General features: G+C 39.8%; 1 protein-coding gene across 3 annotated transcripts in view; it reads right to left on the bottom strand.

Annotated features, from left to right (window-relative positions):
- uacaa (uveal autoantigen with coiled-coil domains and ankyrin repeats a) overlaps positions 1–15,398 on the bottom strand; it is a 31,011-nt gene extending 15,613 nt beyond the window's left edge. For 2 of the 3 annotated variants that reach the window (XM_072695234.1, XM_072695237.1), the window contains exons 1-7: positions 14,985–15,326; positions 13,332–13,459; positions 7,353–7,441; positions 7,162–7,226; positions 6,113–6,170; positions 4,727–4,797; positions 1,599–1,705 (exon numbers count right to left, since the gene is read on the bottom strand). In XM_072695234.1, the coding sequence (XP_072551335.1) occupies positions 1,599–1,705; positions 4,727–4,797; positions 6,113–6,170; positions 7,162–7,226; positions 7,353–7,441; positions 13,332–13,459; positions 14,985–15,032 (566 nt within the window). In that variant the 5' untranslated portion in view covers positions 15,033–15,326. Of the gene's footprint in view, positions 1–1,598; positions 1,706–4,726; positions 4,798–6,112; positions 6,171–7,161; positions 7,227–7,352; positions 7,442–13,331; positions 13,460–14,984; positions 15,327–15,380 lie in introns of those variants that run through there. The other variant, XM_072695235.1, reaches the window with a different exon arrangement.
- Between the last annotated feature and the right edge of the window lie 533 nt (positions 15,399–15,931).

The following is a 15,931-nucleotide window of genomic DNA, read 5'->3' as shown; positions in this document are numbered from 1 at the left end:
CCTGCTGAAAAAATGGAGCGCTACCCCTGAGCAAATTGCTTCTCTGTGACTCTTGTTTGTTACAGTCATTAGCACTGATTTTTCTTTGATGGAGGACATACATAATTAGCAGTGGCTCCCAATTAAGATATATTTCTATATAACATTGTTGTCAGAACAAAACTTTTTTTGTTTTTTTCTAAAATGGCAACTTTTTAGCTGAAGAAAAACTGTAGTAATTTTAGGTGCAGACATTTTGATAAAGAAAGATTTTGAATCATTTATTTTGATCCATTCATCATAAAAATCTCAAACAATGTAAAGGACAACTGGCATTTTCAAAACTGTCAAAACTGTCTGAAAAAACAGCAACAATAGCCAATAGCAACAATAGCCAGCAATCACAGCAACAGCAGTAGTTTTTGGCACTCACTATAGCAGCACTACATGTCCATTTATAATACTTTCTGTTTAGCACTCCTCTCTCTACAGGCCACAGCTGGGTCGGGCATGTAGACATTAACAGGCTTACCCTGGTTGGTAACAAACCTACCCGAAGAACTAGGAAAATGCAGTCACGCAAAAACCTCCACATCTCCAAAATGGCAACTTTACTAAGGAAATCAATGTGAAAGGTATTGTGAAAAGACTTACATAGAGCAACATAGGTCCATTTCATCATAAAATATATTTTTTTAATAAATGAAATTTGATTTGTATCCAAAGCTCTGTCTTTTACTCAACTCTTTAATCACTGATTAGCAACCATTGCTACCACCATTGCCTGAAGCCTTCAGTTTTATGTCAGCACATGCTCAAACTGGAAAGTTCAAGCAAGCCAAACGATTCATCTGGGGGCACTGTAAAAGTAACCTAGTTCACCTGTTGCGAAGGAACACATGCTTATAGTGAAAAGTGTTACAGTGATGGATGAGTTCATGTTAATCCTGCATTTCTTAGGAAGATCTAAGAAGTGCAGGTTTTCTTTGCCGGAGTTGGCACGTTAGAGCTCTCTGTTGTGTTGGCTGTGTATTGATGACAATTTTTTCAGGCTTTGGAGATTGTTTTGTAGTATGGTGTTTATGTTTTTCTGGGGTCTGAAATGTTCTGCTAAAAGCTGTTATCAGACTCTTTTGCTGGATTGGGAGGACTCTTGTTGAGAGTGAAGAGTGTGTACGGGCCACAGGTGTATGAACTACAGGATAACAAGCTATTTGAGTGATGTAAGCTCTCTTCAGGATGACCTACGCATGCCTGTTAGTGTCCAGGCCAGAAGGCTTTTTCTCCGTCTACTCATTCCTTCTTTTTTGGATTTCTTTGGTCTTTTTTTAATAGTATTTTGGGATTTTAATTTGTCCACTTCCGGTTTCTGGTGTCAAGTACATTTTTAACATTTTAAACTTTGACTCCAGGACATCCTTTCCTTGTTTTTACAGTCATTCATTAGGTCAGGGTGCCTGGAAAATGTATTGTGCAAACAAAACCAACTCGTGGCCTTCCCACGATTTCTCAGTCCCACCCAACAAAACGAATTTCTGCCTTAGCCCTAGAGTTGGCCCAAAGCCCATCTGAATTATTTGACAGTGCAAAACAACAACAGAAAGTAGCTTACAACATACTTGTTTTGTTTATCTCGGAGACTGATGGATGCCCCACAGAGTAGCAGCTGCTGGCATGCTCGAGGATGAGACATCTGTGCTGCGAGCAACAACGGAGACCGGCCATCCTAAGAACGACAGAAATATTGCCTTCATTTGTGTCAAATCTATCATCGTAAAGAACCCTTTTCTTCAAGAGTGAACCATGTTCTTCCGTTTCTTTCACTCCAATCACAAAGCCTGCCTTTGCCCTCGTTCATGTCTCGTTCTGCCGAGGACAATGGGCATTGCTGATTCTCATATATAAAAAGCCTGGAAAGAGTGTCTCTATTGAAGGGAGCTTAAGTAGAGTTTAATAAAGCTCAGCTCAGCAGGAGAGCACATGAGTGAGTAATCTACTGCAGTGGTCATGGAGGGCAGCAGTAAAACCAAGACTATTGATTACGGGTATAAAAATATGTCACACTGATTTGCAGTTGGTGATTCAACTGCACAGATTTTGGAATGATGGAATGCTTATTAAAATAAATTGTTAAATCAATCAATCAATCAATTAATTAATGTTTTCAAATATAAATTGAGTCCAATTGTGGAGCACTGAATTGCTTTCTAAGAACTGCAATCAAATCAGATCTTAAGGAGGTTAGAGACCACCCAGCAGAGAGGAAAGTCAGCAAGAAGCCTTCTGAGAGCAGGGCATTTTAGTTCTTCTCAGGCTGTCATGCTCTAGTAGCCTCTAAAGATCTGAGTTGTTTATCACCAGTATTATCTGCTTTGTAAAATGAATAACAACAACAAAAACACTCCAAAAGTTTGTGAACACCCCTTGTGATATACACATTTGGCTGCTTTAAGATGCACCCATTGCTGATACAGATGTGCAAATGCACACACTCACAGTCTGTCTAGTGCCTGTGAGACATACTGCCAATAGAATAGGATGATCACTGATGCAGATGATGTGTCGGTGTTGCACTGTCCTGTCTGCTTACTTTATGTATCTGTACTGTATAATTTCTGTTACATGTTGCTTTATGGTCCTGGGGGAATGTAATTTTGCTCCACTATGTATTTGTACTCAGAGGGAATGACAATAAAATACTCTTGACTTGACGCTTGAGATAAACATGAACATGTTTGTTCATGTAGATGGGATGAGCTGGGGAGCTGGGGACGAGGCGGAGTGGTGATCATCCAACATCCTGACCTCATTAACACTTTTATCACTGAACACAATCAAATCCTCACAGCACTGCTCCAAAAGCTAGGAGAAAGCATTCTCTGGACAGTAGAGACAGTTACTCCAACAAAATCAAGATCAACTCTTTTTAAATTTCCTTGATTTCAAAAGAAAACAATGAATGAGCAGGTGTCCCAATACTTTTGTCCATTTAGCGTAAACTAAAATACACAACAGGCTCAATAGTAAAAGCGCCAACCTTGCGGAATACTAGACTGCTAGTTTTGGTTTGCTAGGATATTGTTAAGTATGAACATTGTCTTATTGTGCCTGCAGGGGTTGACGACCACCTGTTTAATGCCATGTGTGCTCATAAATATTACCTAAAGGCACCATACTAGAGGCTCCGAGTGGCTCAGTGGTCCAATGTGCTTCCACTATGACCTGGGGTTTCTGACCCATGCCACTTTGCCATCAGTGGCCAGAGTCTGAGAGAGCACAGATAGCGCTCTCTCCCCTCATTACTCTAAAAACAATTTTGGCGGACACATGTGGCAGAGCTGGGGGCCTGGCACTTTCCTCTGAATATGTTGGCTGCCTGCTTTGCATGTATCAAAGGCATGTGTAAAGTCCTTACCCTCCTAGTGTGGGGAGCATTTATAAAAGAAAACAATTTAGAGTAAAAGACCAAAAAACTGTAACTCAACTTATTTCAACACCAGTACATGATGTTATTAATGTACAAGCTAATTTTAATATACAACCATATTTTTTAAATATCATGACACATGTTGAACTACTGGTGTGTCTTGCCGGCAGCACAACCTTAGTTTTGACTCAGTGCTAAATGGAAGGCAATTTCTGATGTTCCATTATGAGAAGAAGAGTGTAGCTTTCCTAAACCCTTAACTGAAGTGACTTAATTAAAGCTTCCATGCCTGGAGTCTCCTATCCCTCATATCTGCTGCCCCAGATGAAGCTCCCACTAGTTCAGAAACGCCTTTTCTTATAGTGTTTTGTTCCTATCCTATGATTAAAGATCAACAGAGAAAACACACTCCTAAAGCTTACGCTGTCTGACCTGTTGGCCTCTATAACTGCTGACCCTGTTGCTGACCTTGTTGTTAATCCAGTTCAATGGGCTTCCCTTACTGCTGACCATACTCTTCTCCTTTCAATCATGATCCTGGTACTTTTGCTGTGTAAACTTAGCCCCTCTGGTCTCTGGCACTGATCCAGCTTCTCTGGCCTTACAGCTCTAAGCCATTTTCCTACCTCTGGCCTAGCTTGCTCCTTTGACCAGTATTTCGGATGCTGGCATGCTCTCCAGGTTTTCCCGTGCTTGCTTTACTTCTTTGTTTGTGTTTCTCTGTTTAGACCTTCATAAACTGTCATTCTGAATTTGAGTATGGATACACCCCTGTGTTGATTGCCTGTAAAGTTGATGTCTCTGGGAAAAGCATGTGTACAGTCACTTGTAACCAAGCTCCTCTGTCTCCTAGCGAGCAAGAAGGCCACGTAAACACTGTTATCAAAGCACTAAGCAGTAAGTGAGGACAGTTCCAGGTAAAAACCAATAAAGGCAAAAAGCAACCAAAGTGCACCCTCGGAAAAAACAGAATGCCAGAAATAGCAGTGGATTTCTCGTCCCATAAATTTTCTTTGTGCTGTTCTTTACAGCTCAAAGAAAAGGCTTTAGAAATCAGATAGAGATGTACTTGGTCTGTAGGCGCATGATGAAGGGATTCTTCTTCTAAGGTGGGAACGTAAATACCACTGTCTTTTAATAGGGGTACACAAAGCCAAGCTTTGAGATGCTTCTTGTGTAAGAGTAAGGCGTTCTACTCTGATTGCTTTTGAATTTGACTTAGGGGTCCTAAATCACTGCTGAACTGAGTGAGGTTAATTGAAAACAGTCAAATAAACACACTTACATCAGTATTAATTAAAAAACAAGCTTTGTACTTACTGTGTCGATGGCACTGACAGACGCACCACTGTCACATAGCATTTTGATTATGGTATTGTAACCCGCATATGCTGAAAAACAGGTTTATTGACAGTCATATAGGTGTGTATTATTCTTTATCATGCATTGTAGGCACCAATAACAATACGTCTAATAAAGTAAATAAAATACATTTAATATTTTTTATTTCAATAAAGCAGTCTGGGCAAGGAGTAACTTTGGCAACTTTAGCAGCTTTAAAGTATTGAACTGTTAAGGGTTTGTCATGTTTATGTTAAACCATATAGGTTCCAGACATGAGTGCTGCATATGCAGAACACAACCCTAAGGCTTTCAGAACAGAATTTGAGGCTTTTTAAAGAACAGCATTCATAACTTTGATAGTTTTCCATGGACAGTTTTTACATTTGTGAAAAGCTCTTACATTTTACATTTTGCAAGCATATTGCATTTCGGCACTAATATGGATGTTATTGTCGGTGCTCAGAGAACCTTTTACTTGCCATGTCACATTATTTACGTTTTAAAGTAAGTAAATGACAAATATTACAAATGAGTAATAAACTATTCTCTTTAATGTAACACTAAGCGTCTTAAGCACATATTTTATGTAAATAATGATTTATGTTTTCACATAAGTCAAACTGTTGACTTAGGGGTCTTTTAACACTAGTCATCTGCTAACTGATGCATCAGAGGCTGGTTGCTCTGTGATATTGCATTGGCAGCAGTTCTGGCGGTGGCTGGTTGCGCACATGTCAGAGTAGTCCGTCCTCAGCCTCTCAATGTCAGGAGCTATGTGACAGAGGGAGAGTACTAACGAGTGGGCTAGGTAATTGGCTATCTAAAATTTGGGAGGAAAATTGGGCAAAAAACCTTAAAAAGCAAACAAAAAGCATCTGAACCAAACATGTATTTGTACCGAGCTGTATGCTGATTGATTACTGATAGTAGAAAACCTGCTAACTTGACCATACTTACTACCCTACCCCAACCCCCCACCATGTCCCTTGAAAGGGTCATCCACTGCTTATAAGGCCAACTGTGCCCAACACACTTATTCAGAATGCCTTTCCTAGCTCCATCTACAATGGCTGAACAATGTCTTGAGATGGAGAGATGAAGAAAACATTCCACGCAAGCACAGAAGTGAAGTGGCTGGAGTTGCTTGCTTCCAAATATCAGAATGTTCTTTACAGAAAGCAGACCAGAAATATCCAAGAAGATGGGAAACATTGCACACTAGATATAAATACACTATAACTGTCTATTTTAAGTCTTCCTGGGAAAATAGACATGATTTAAGACCTAAGCTTATTGTGAAAGGTATGCTGGACTAACGCAGTTTAAAGGTTTAGAGGTGCTTCTCAAAAAAGTTGTCCTTACCTGCGTCGTGCAGAGCTGTTCTGCCCTGCAAATCAGTGCTATCAACAGGACTTTTACACTGCAGAGTAACAGACAACAAAGATTGCAATATTTGTTGGTTAAAGCAATACTAGAACATTTATACTGGTTTTCCTTCTGCATTCTTAACTATGCATTGGAACTACAGAGCTAATGTAGGTTACAAGTAATGGAAGCTTATGTAAAACCAATTATCACTATGCAAACTGCATGCCTAAACCATTTAGGGCTAGGAGTATCCCAATTCGATACAGAGGCAAATTGAGATCCCACTGTAATATATAATAAAAAAAGTAAAATGTCTGTGTATTTATTAATGTCTTTGGTTTAAACAAGCATGCTCACTATAAAGGAGCCGAATAATGCATGTGCATCCGAGAAAAATAAAATCATAAAGTATTTAAGATACGATAAAATAGTTCTTTCACCTCAGCAATTCACAAAAACATCAATGTTAACTGAGAATATTACCAAAATTATGTGGCTGCATTATTTACAAACATACAAAGATACCCAGAACAGATTGGGTGGGACATTCCTACATCCCACCTTTGCTTGACCTGTGAGGTAATCTTAAATAGATTCTCATATGTGGCTTTTGACACCGCATGACATCTATCTATCATATGCTATCTTTAAATATGTACAAAAGTACACCATTTTCAGGCTCCAGCATGGCCGCTACCACGGTTAATAGCCATGTGTGTTCCCTTAGCCAAGGCCATCCCGTCCACCCTGTTAAGAAGTTCCTTCATTATTTTTCAATGTGTGTACTGTATACCGAGGCATTGTTGTCATGGTACAAAAAGACTGCTCTAACCTTGCCTGACCCCGAGTGTTTTATGTAAAGACCAGAACAGAGAACCAAAATGCTCGCGTCATTACGTCTTCTTCAACAGGCTTTGAAAAAGGGTTGGGGCTGTTTTTACAGAGTGCACGTGGTACATCAATAATGTGCCGTTTTAGGGCGTCTGCCTCGCGGGCCTTTTCTTCCTGCGATTGTTAGGAAGCGAAAGCAAAGCATGCAATACCTGCAGCAGTCTCTGCACACACGCTGAATGGCCACCCCCTGCAGAAAGATGCAGCGCTGTTTTACCTACAGAGAAAGAACAATGTCAACATATGGTGACTGAGAAGAGCAGAGGTACTGCAGAGCTAGACAATGTGTTCTCTGTTTCCAAGGGTGTTAAAATTGGCTTAGAAATCACAGAACCAGTCTTACCAGAAGCATCTGTAGCGTGCAGGTTGACGCCATGGCCAAGGAAAATGTTGAGGCTGTTTATGAGTCCCTTGCTGGCAGCTAGGTGAAATCTGCATTGAAGGAATGATATTTTAATGAGTTTGTATCCCTCATTTTAATGATATACATGAAATACGTGCAAATACATGTAAATTATGAATCTGATGTGTTTGACTGTCATGTCTGTGGATCAACAGCCGAAATTAAAAGTCCAAAAGAAATAAAGAATCAGAACAGAGAATTAGAAGATCAAAGAAAATCAAGTCAAAATCATCAAGTTTTAATACTTATTTTTTGTATAAACAAGTCAACCCTCTAAACTGTGCAATAAAAAATGAATGTGTATTGGAGAGGTGTGTGGTTAGCTAGCTGATGAGATTGTAGCCAGTCGGTTAGGGGTAGCTTTTTGCCTAGCATGGGTACCCGCTCGCTTTTGAGTACCCCTTCTTATGTGTGATTAGCTTTAGTCTGAGGTAGTCCAGTTTCTTTTCGAGGAAGTCAACATTGGAGAGAAGAGATGGCAAAAGCTGGTTGGCTAGGGTTAGCTTTTAGCCCAGCACTGATACCTGCTCCCTTTTGAGTACCTCTTTTTATGTGTGGTTAGCTGTATAGCTGAAAAATCAAAAAGATCTCATCAATATCACTGTAGTTTATCCTATGCAACAATGAGATTAGATAGACAAAAAAAGACTACAGTATAAATGTGTCTTCTGAGATGAATGCTGCTTTTCATTTCAACTGAGATGTTGGATTTTCCAAGTTCCAAGCATGAAAGCAACAGACCTTTTCCAAGTTCCAGGTAGAATTTTTTATGCCAACAAGTTGAAATGGCTACTCAGAAAGCCAAGAGCGTCTCAGCAACCCAGAGTTCAAAATCCAAGATAGCCACGCCATACAGCAACAGTAATAAAGGCAGTAGTGTTATACAGTTTATTAGAGTTTCTATTTATTTATTTGTGTCTCATTAGCCAGTCATACACACAGTACTGTTCTATCTGTGGATCTATCAACTGGTATCGCTAACCATGCTAACCTGGGACAATTTTAGAAAGTGGGACATATTTTGGTTAGACTCACCCAAAAAACACCAGTAAAGGATTGTGAAACCAGTTGTGGTAAACTCTATAGTCTTTAGTCTAACTGCTTTTTGGAAATGTTTTGAATTAGTGTACAATTATCGGAATGTTTAACTGGAACACAGTCAACGCCCCATTCCCAGCTCATCTTTCCCAGCTCTCCAGAGGTAAATGGAATGCAGCAAAAGACCTCAGTAATCTCACGTGTCTCCTCCTTAGTACAGATTATTTAGGAAGTCTCTCAGTGTTCAGATTTGCCAAAATAATAACGTTTTAATATGACTATTGGCCCATTATTGATCCAGAGCCTATTCAGTTCTGTGTTTTATTTGAGCCGTTTTATTTCCCTAGCTGTACATATAACAAATAAATACAGTCACCTTTCACTTTCTTGATCCTTAATAAATCATCATCTCTCACTGGAAGCCCAGATAACCAAACTGAAGCTCTTTTAGTTTGGACGCATTATGAGAAGAACCAGTTCACTGGAAAAAAGGACATTATGCTCAGAACAGCTGAAGATAAAGGGGGAAGAGAATGACCAGCAAAAAGATATAAGGAGAAAATATATACACAACGGAATCGTGAACGAGGTATTAATAAATCTGAAGATACCAATAGAGGACAGAATATTCTGGAGAAACGGTTCATATTATATTTTTACTATGAAAATTATGAATTCGATTGAAGAAATAAAAGGTTAATTGGACAGTTGTTTGTGTTAAGTGGCCTGAATGTGTTTAATTGAGGTTACAAAGCTTTAGTCTAGAAATTCCTGCTCATTCAAAATAAGTCTTAAAAGAGATTAAACCTAGACGAGAATGAGATCTTATGTCTTAGTTGTGTCTAATGCTATTTCTCTTAAGCAATTTAGAAGCTAGTCTAGTTTGTTTTTCAAGGGAGCTGACATTGGAGAAAAGAGATGGTAAAAGCTGATCGGCTAGGGTTAGCTTTTAGCCTAGCACAGATACCCACTGGTTTCCCTGGCTTTAGCTTCCTCGTTCGGCGAGTTTAAATGACCTGTCTGTGGACACTGAAACAGGACAAGCATCCACAAGGCCTGGTTCGCACAGCAACCTGTATTCCTATAAATACCAGAGTTTGGTGGAGACGTGCTGCTTGTCTCTGAAAACTGACAAAAAGTAACAACACACCACATTCTCCTGGGGTGGCTGTTGCGTTTTCCTGCGCCGCAAGCTTTAGGTGTCGAAGGCCTTATACTGGTGGGCTGGGGTTATGTAAATAAGGGGGGCATAAAAAAGAAGACTTTCTTATCAATAAAGAAACAACAGTGTTTGAGGTTCACGCTCTGTCACTTCCATGTGCTGAACTCTCCTTATTCAACTATGCCACGGTAAATACTGTTCTCCATTTAAGGACACCTTTAATCCAAGTGTGGGAAACCATCTCTGAGAAAGAAAGATGAATGATCTCTAGGGACCTGGGAAAACACACTCACACTGATCATATATCCTCACAAAGGTGCACCATCAGTACTGCTAACTGGAAAGCAAACAGAAAGCTCTTACACTTCCCAGCTACCGTATCATTTTCAGATCATTTCAGCCACAACGTCAGCGACACACCATATCATTCTCAAACCCTTTTCATAAGGTAAACAATGATGAACAAAGAAAAAGTCTAAAAATAAGCCAAGTATTGAATTGTCGCATGCTAAAAAGGTTTGTACTGCATGAGCAATTTCATTTACTGCGGCCTTTTTGTGATGGCCATCCTTAGTCCTGGGTTACTAGCACTACATGGTTCGGCATTTCCCCTTCTCTATCACACTGAACTTGGCTCTGGAGCTGAAAGGCTTTATAATGAGAATCTGAGTCAGATTCTCTGTGGCATTGAGGGGGCGGATTTCCGGAAGGATCATTATTTAGCCTACACCTACACCTAAGCCAGCATGCATTCAAAGAACTAATTTCCACTTGTCTCGCACATTACACAATTATACTGTGAGTGTGACATCTGGGTTCTCAATGTGTCACTGCAAGTATATAAAAGTGTATACGTTTTCATTGTATTTTAAATGTTTATTTTTTAAGTATTTTAAAACAGTGTCAGTGGGTCAGCAGCTTATGCTAACTTAAATGACTAGTTATAGCTATTTATAGCTATGGTATGGGCGGTAAAATAGTGGCAGTAGATAGCATACAATGATGTTGAATGATGCTCTGCTTTTGCAACATAAAGATAAGGGTGAAAAGACAAGTTAAAGATAATATGCTATTGTTGACAATCATTAGCAATATTGCTTTATATCTGAATACAGAAAGACAATGTTATCATTGTGATCAAATCAGACTTTTTCTGACTACCTTAAAATGTTCTTCAAGGGTTCTTTAGTGAAGGCAGTTTTTCTGTATAGAACCAAGGTAACTTAAAGAACCATATGCGCAAATGGTTCTTCGCACTGGTGAATAAGTTTTTGTCAATGGTTCTATAGAGTCAAACAACAATTTCATTTTTAATATGAAATAGAACCATTTTTGTTTAGAGTGGTTCATCAGTACTAGTACACTAAACCACATCCATCATAATGACCATAAAGAATTCCAGTAATTCCAATTTTGGAGGGCGGGATTTCTGCATCATGCTTTTCCTTCTCAAACACACCTGATTTAACTTATTTATTGCCAGGTTTAGTAACTTCATAAACTTAAAAGTAGGTGAATAGATGAATGCTTTTCATAGGAGCTTTATGAAAATTTAGAAACGATGTATTTGTCCCTGAAGATTAAACTACAGCATATCTGCTTATGATATGCACGATCTTACTGCTATTAATCTGCTACTACTAGGCTAATTAATTCAATTACCTCATTACACCAGGGACTATAAAACAGTCAAGGGTAAGCTTGGACAATAATGTAAACATCATCCAGTTATGGCGAGTAATCACAATTAAACGATATTATTGTGATCCAAATGAAGTTAGGAAGTATCACATGGGAGTGTCACAGGCCTTCCCCTTGCATTTTCTCTGATTCTGATGTGAAGACCATATAATTAGCAGCTGGACTAGCCTCTATTATGATAACTATGATAACAGTATGGAACAGTATTCACATCCAGTGCCATATGTGTTCATATTCATACACTGGAGTGTTGGCATCCCATCCATTTTACTCTCTACAAGAGAGCACGTCTTTGCCTGGCTGAAAGTCTGTCATAGAATTTGAGCATTTCAATCAAGACTTCAATCAAGTATCATTAAATCCTAGGAGAAAACATGCCTTCTGTAAGGGAGCTGAAGCATTGTCCTTCCAACAGGACAGCGATCCCAAGCATACCTTAAAGTCCACTATGGCTTGGAATGCAAACCCAGCAATATTAGTGAACTAGAGGCCACTGCCCATGAGGAATGAGCTAAGATTCCTCAGGAATGCTGTCAGAAGCTGGTGTCCTGCTATGCTTTCCGTTTGCAGAAGGTCATAACAGCAAAACAGTGCTCTATTAAGTACTAAAGATGCTTGTCGTGAATGTTGAATCATTTTTCTATTAGTTGTATTGAGGTTTTTAAATAGTTCTTGTTTGATTGGTTTATTGCAAACAGCTGAAAGTTTGTAAATGTAATAAACCTGATCATTTTTATTGCAACTGCAATACTTCTAAACATAAAAGTATTATACATTGTTTGTTATACTTTCATACTACTTTATAAAGGTTTATATTCTTGTTTATAACACTATTATAAAACTATATTTTATAATATTTTATTTTGTTTGTAATACAAATATCTCACAGTTCATCCACATTCCAGCATTTGTTGTTCATAATTAAACTGGACTATAGTAGAGCTGAAGACTATTGTGAGTTGACCTCAATTACAATTTGACAGCAAACATTTATCAAAAAACAACATAGGCAGTTTTGTGGTCAGAGGAGAAGAGCCCTGTGGTGTGATTTTGCTTCTAAAATCAGCACGAGCTTCTGTTGCCTGTATGTGTAGAGGCAGGCTCATAGTAAAATGCAGTCTGGCTAAATGACAGCGAATGGTTACTGTCTATTTATGAACTACCTGTGTTTCTATTAAAAAAAAAATAATAATAAATAAATATATATATATATATATTTTCTGCTCTTTTAATTATACAATTATTATTGCTTCTATTGATTCTAACGCAGCATGTGATATATCCTAACTACTATTAAGGAATGTGTTTACTTGATGCATTGATGTATATGGTTAGATATGGATGCTGGATATAGTTCTACTGCAGTGCTGTTCCACTGCATAGGCTTACACAGAAGGGTACTGGCCTTTTTGCTTCAGTCTGAAATGGTGCCAGCGTCATCTCCGCATTTCCAGATTGCAAGGAAAAAGTCATTTGAAAACTCTACATCAACAGCGGACTCCCTGCTTCAAATTCAGAAAAGGCATGAGGCCGAGGAAGACGCAGAGGTATCAGAGGTATCATCCTCAGTATCATAGGGGATAAAGAAAAAAATAAAACCTATCACTATATACCCACTCAGACTGTAGCAGAGTATTTGCACTTTTATTAAAATGAAAATGTTGGTGGCGAGAGATGTGTAACAAATGGAGAGGGAGAGTGAGCACTGCAGCTTCAGACGGAAGGACAGAGGTTTATTCTGAGCATCCAAATTGCGAATTACAGTGACAAAACTATCCTCGCCCGACAGCACAAATTGACATGTTCCACACAAAACTGTAAATGTAATTTTCAGGCTGTATTATTGTGTGTCTCTCCATTTTTCTCTTTACAATGAAGCAAGTGGTAAACATGTCCAGGCAATGTGTAATTCATTAGACTGGATGGAACGCATTAGATAGGCTGATTCACGGCGAGCACAGAGGAAGAATAAACAGGCTTGTATGTGCTTGTGGAGGTCATTTGAGGGCAGCACTCACGCAGAGCAGCCTTCGGCATCCAGTCTAGTGGGGATGGCTCCTTTCTTGAGCGTGGCGGTAACTCTGTCTATGTCACCGTTCTCCACTGCTCTCAGCAGACGCTCATCATACTTGCTCCACTCCGTGCTCTGCAATGTCAAGCAAACAACAACAGGATGTGAGAACTCACAATCTCTGCAAGGTCTAAGGAAACGAGACAAACGTCCAGTTCTGTGGCTGCGCTCTGTATTCCATTCTGACCACCGCTTACAGTATGTATAGAGAGAGGCTGTTCTGACATTGTACACTCAAGTGGCTTCATTATTCCTTTAGCCTAATGAGCAGTATCCTGTCGAAAGCAGAGGAAAGAAAACCATCGCCATGAGGGGCAGTTCAGCAAATCACACCTAGGAATAACCATGAGAGTGACGGACATGATGTACCCAGAAGCTAAGCCACTGTGTAACGAGCTCTTTCATATCTATCTGGTTCTGAGATTCTCAATAGTTGTGCTCAACATGCAGAAAAAATATTATAATTAACATTATCAATTGTCAAGGGTATTTAAAATCCCAGAAGTAGGAGTATTTAAAGTTGGAGTAACCGTATCTACAATCCAGGGAAGGCCGTCTACTAGATTTGGGAGCATTGCTATGAGGATTTGATTGCTGGTGAGGTCAGGATGTTGGATGATTTCCACCTCACCTCATCCCAAAGGTATCGGATGAAGCACCACCATCATTCCAGAGAACACGGATCCGCTGCTCCACAGCTCAATGCTGGGAAGCTTTCTATACCTCCAGAGAGTCCTATTGTATTGGCAATACTTCTCTAAAGGGACTAGACAAGCTGAGTGTGTGCATTTTTAGTGTCAGCAAAGGGTACAACTTAAAGTGGCTGGATGTGTTCATTAGAAAGGGTGTCCAGAAACATTTGGACATACTGAAGACAGCAAATTTAGTCCTGTTTAATTGGGTTCAGTGCAGCACGGCGTGTAAAGCGTTAAACAATAATGTCTGCACACAGTTTTGTTATCAATTGATAATAATAATAATATCTAATAATATAATATAATACCTAAAGAAAATTAAATATAATGATAGGTATTGGGAAAATGCCAGATATCGCCCACCCCTACAGTGTAGTAGGCCACAGTTCACTGTGGTCAATACTGCTGATACTGTGGTAAACACTGGAAGCTAGTTTGTCATATGGAGAGAGAAAAATTAATAATAAATAAATAACAATAAATAAACACAAAAAACAAAGAAATTAGAAAATTAGAAAATGTTTTATTAATGCTAAATTGTATAAATTGCGTGATGCTTGGCTTTTGTGGAAATCGCTGTGGTTTCACCTTGTCCTCAGGTGGTTTCCACCAGTCAGGCGAGCTGCAGGCTGATAACCCTGTAGCTACAGGCTACTCTCACTCATTCCTTAACTCAATGATATCTGTCTTTAAACACACACACACACACACACACACACTCGCAGACAGGCACAGAGACACTAAACAAGGCCAGGTCAGTGAGTTTAGGCTTGTTCACACCCTCATTTCTTCTCCCCCGACCACACTGGGCTAGCAAGTAGCCTGAACTATTGTCTGAACGTCATGGCCGTGGACCAAGAGGTGAAGCACAGCCGGTGTTATGTGGTAACTGTGGGATTACTCACACTAGTTGATATTTCGTGTTTCTTCAGACGCTGTTTTAGACTTTTCATCGTGGCAAAGTCGGGAAAACGCTCGTCCGGTCCGGCAGGTCAGGTTCGCTCAGAGGAAGGAGCGAAGTTGTGCTTCTGTCAAACTTTCTCCTGTGAAACTCCGCTCCGCCATTCACTCCCAGCCGCGGGACTGACGTGTCTCCAACACCGAGGAAACACGGGCACCCGTCGGGAAGCGCAGCCAGTCGCTGTGGTGAAAGTCCCGGCGCGAAGGTCGGCCGTGCTGAGGGGAAAAATCCGATTCACATGATTTAACCAATGGATTCTGACACACACACACACACACACACACTCTCTCTCTCTCTCTCTACCACACACACACACACACACACACTTGCACACACTCACAATGGGCCGAGTGTTTGTTTTGGGTACTTTGTGCAGTGCTGTCAGAGTGTCCTATGACAGGCTATTGCCTGGAGCCATGCCCCCCGGCCCGTGTACCAGTAATCAGCCTTTAGGAAATGAGGAGATCCGCTGTAATATCCGCGCTTTGCGGAAGACTGCTAATGCATGACACTTAAAGGGGAATTTCACCTATTCAACATTTCTGCAAGATTCAATCTTTGAGAAATAAATAGTCATTCAGAGAAGTGTGGAATGAAGTGGTGCACTGTGGAGAAAACTACAGACGATTCATCTTACAGTGATACAGCCCAGTGGTCGGAAGCGGAACCAGGGGACGCTATAATCAGGGGTCAACAACACAAATACAGCTATTTTCTTAAAGAAGATCTTATATAAATGTCACATTCCCATATGTGGTCATATAAAAAAAAAAACAGGTTTACATGTTATAATGTGTATTTTCACATGAAATTCTTTTCACAGTACAATAGGTCAAAACCCCCAGTTTTCCACTATGGGCCAGTAAACTATATGTCAGTTATCATATATTA

This window comes from Salminus brasiliensis, chromosome 13 (genome assembly GCF_030463535.1).
Source record: "Salminus brasiliensis chromosome 13, fSalBra1.hap2, whole genome shotgun sequence".
In the NCBI taxonomy this organism is placed as follows: Eukaryota; Metazoa; Chordata; class Actinopteri; order Characiformes; family Bryconidae; genus Salminus; species Salminus brasiliensis.
Note: the sequence above shows the minus strand (reverse complement) of the source record. Positions and strands in the feature narration are given on the sequence as shown.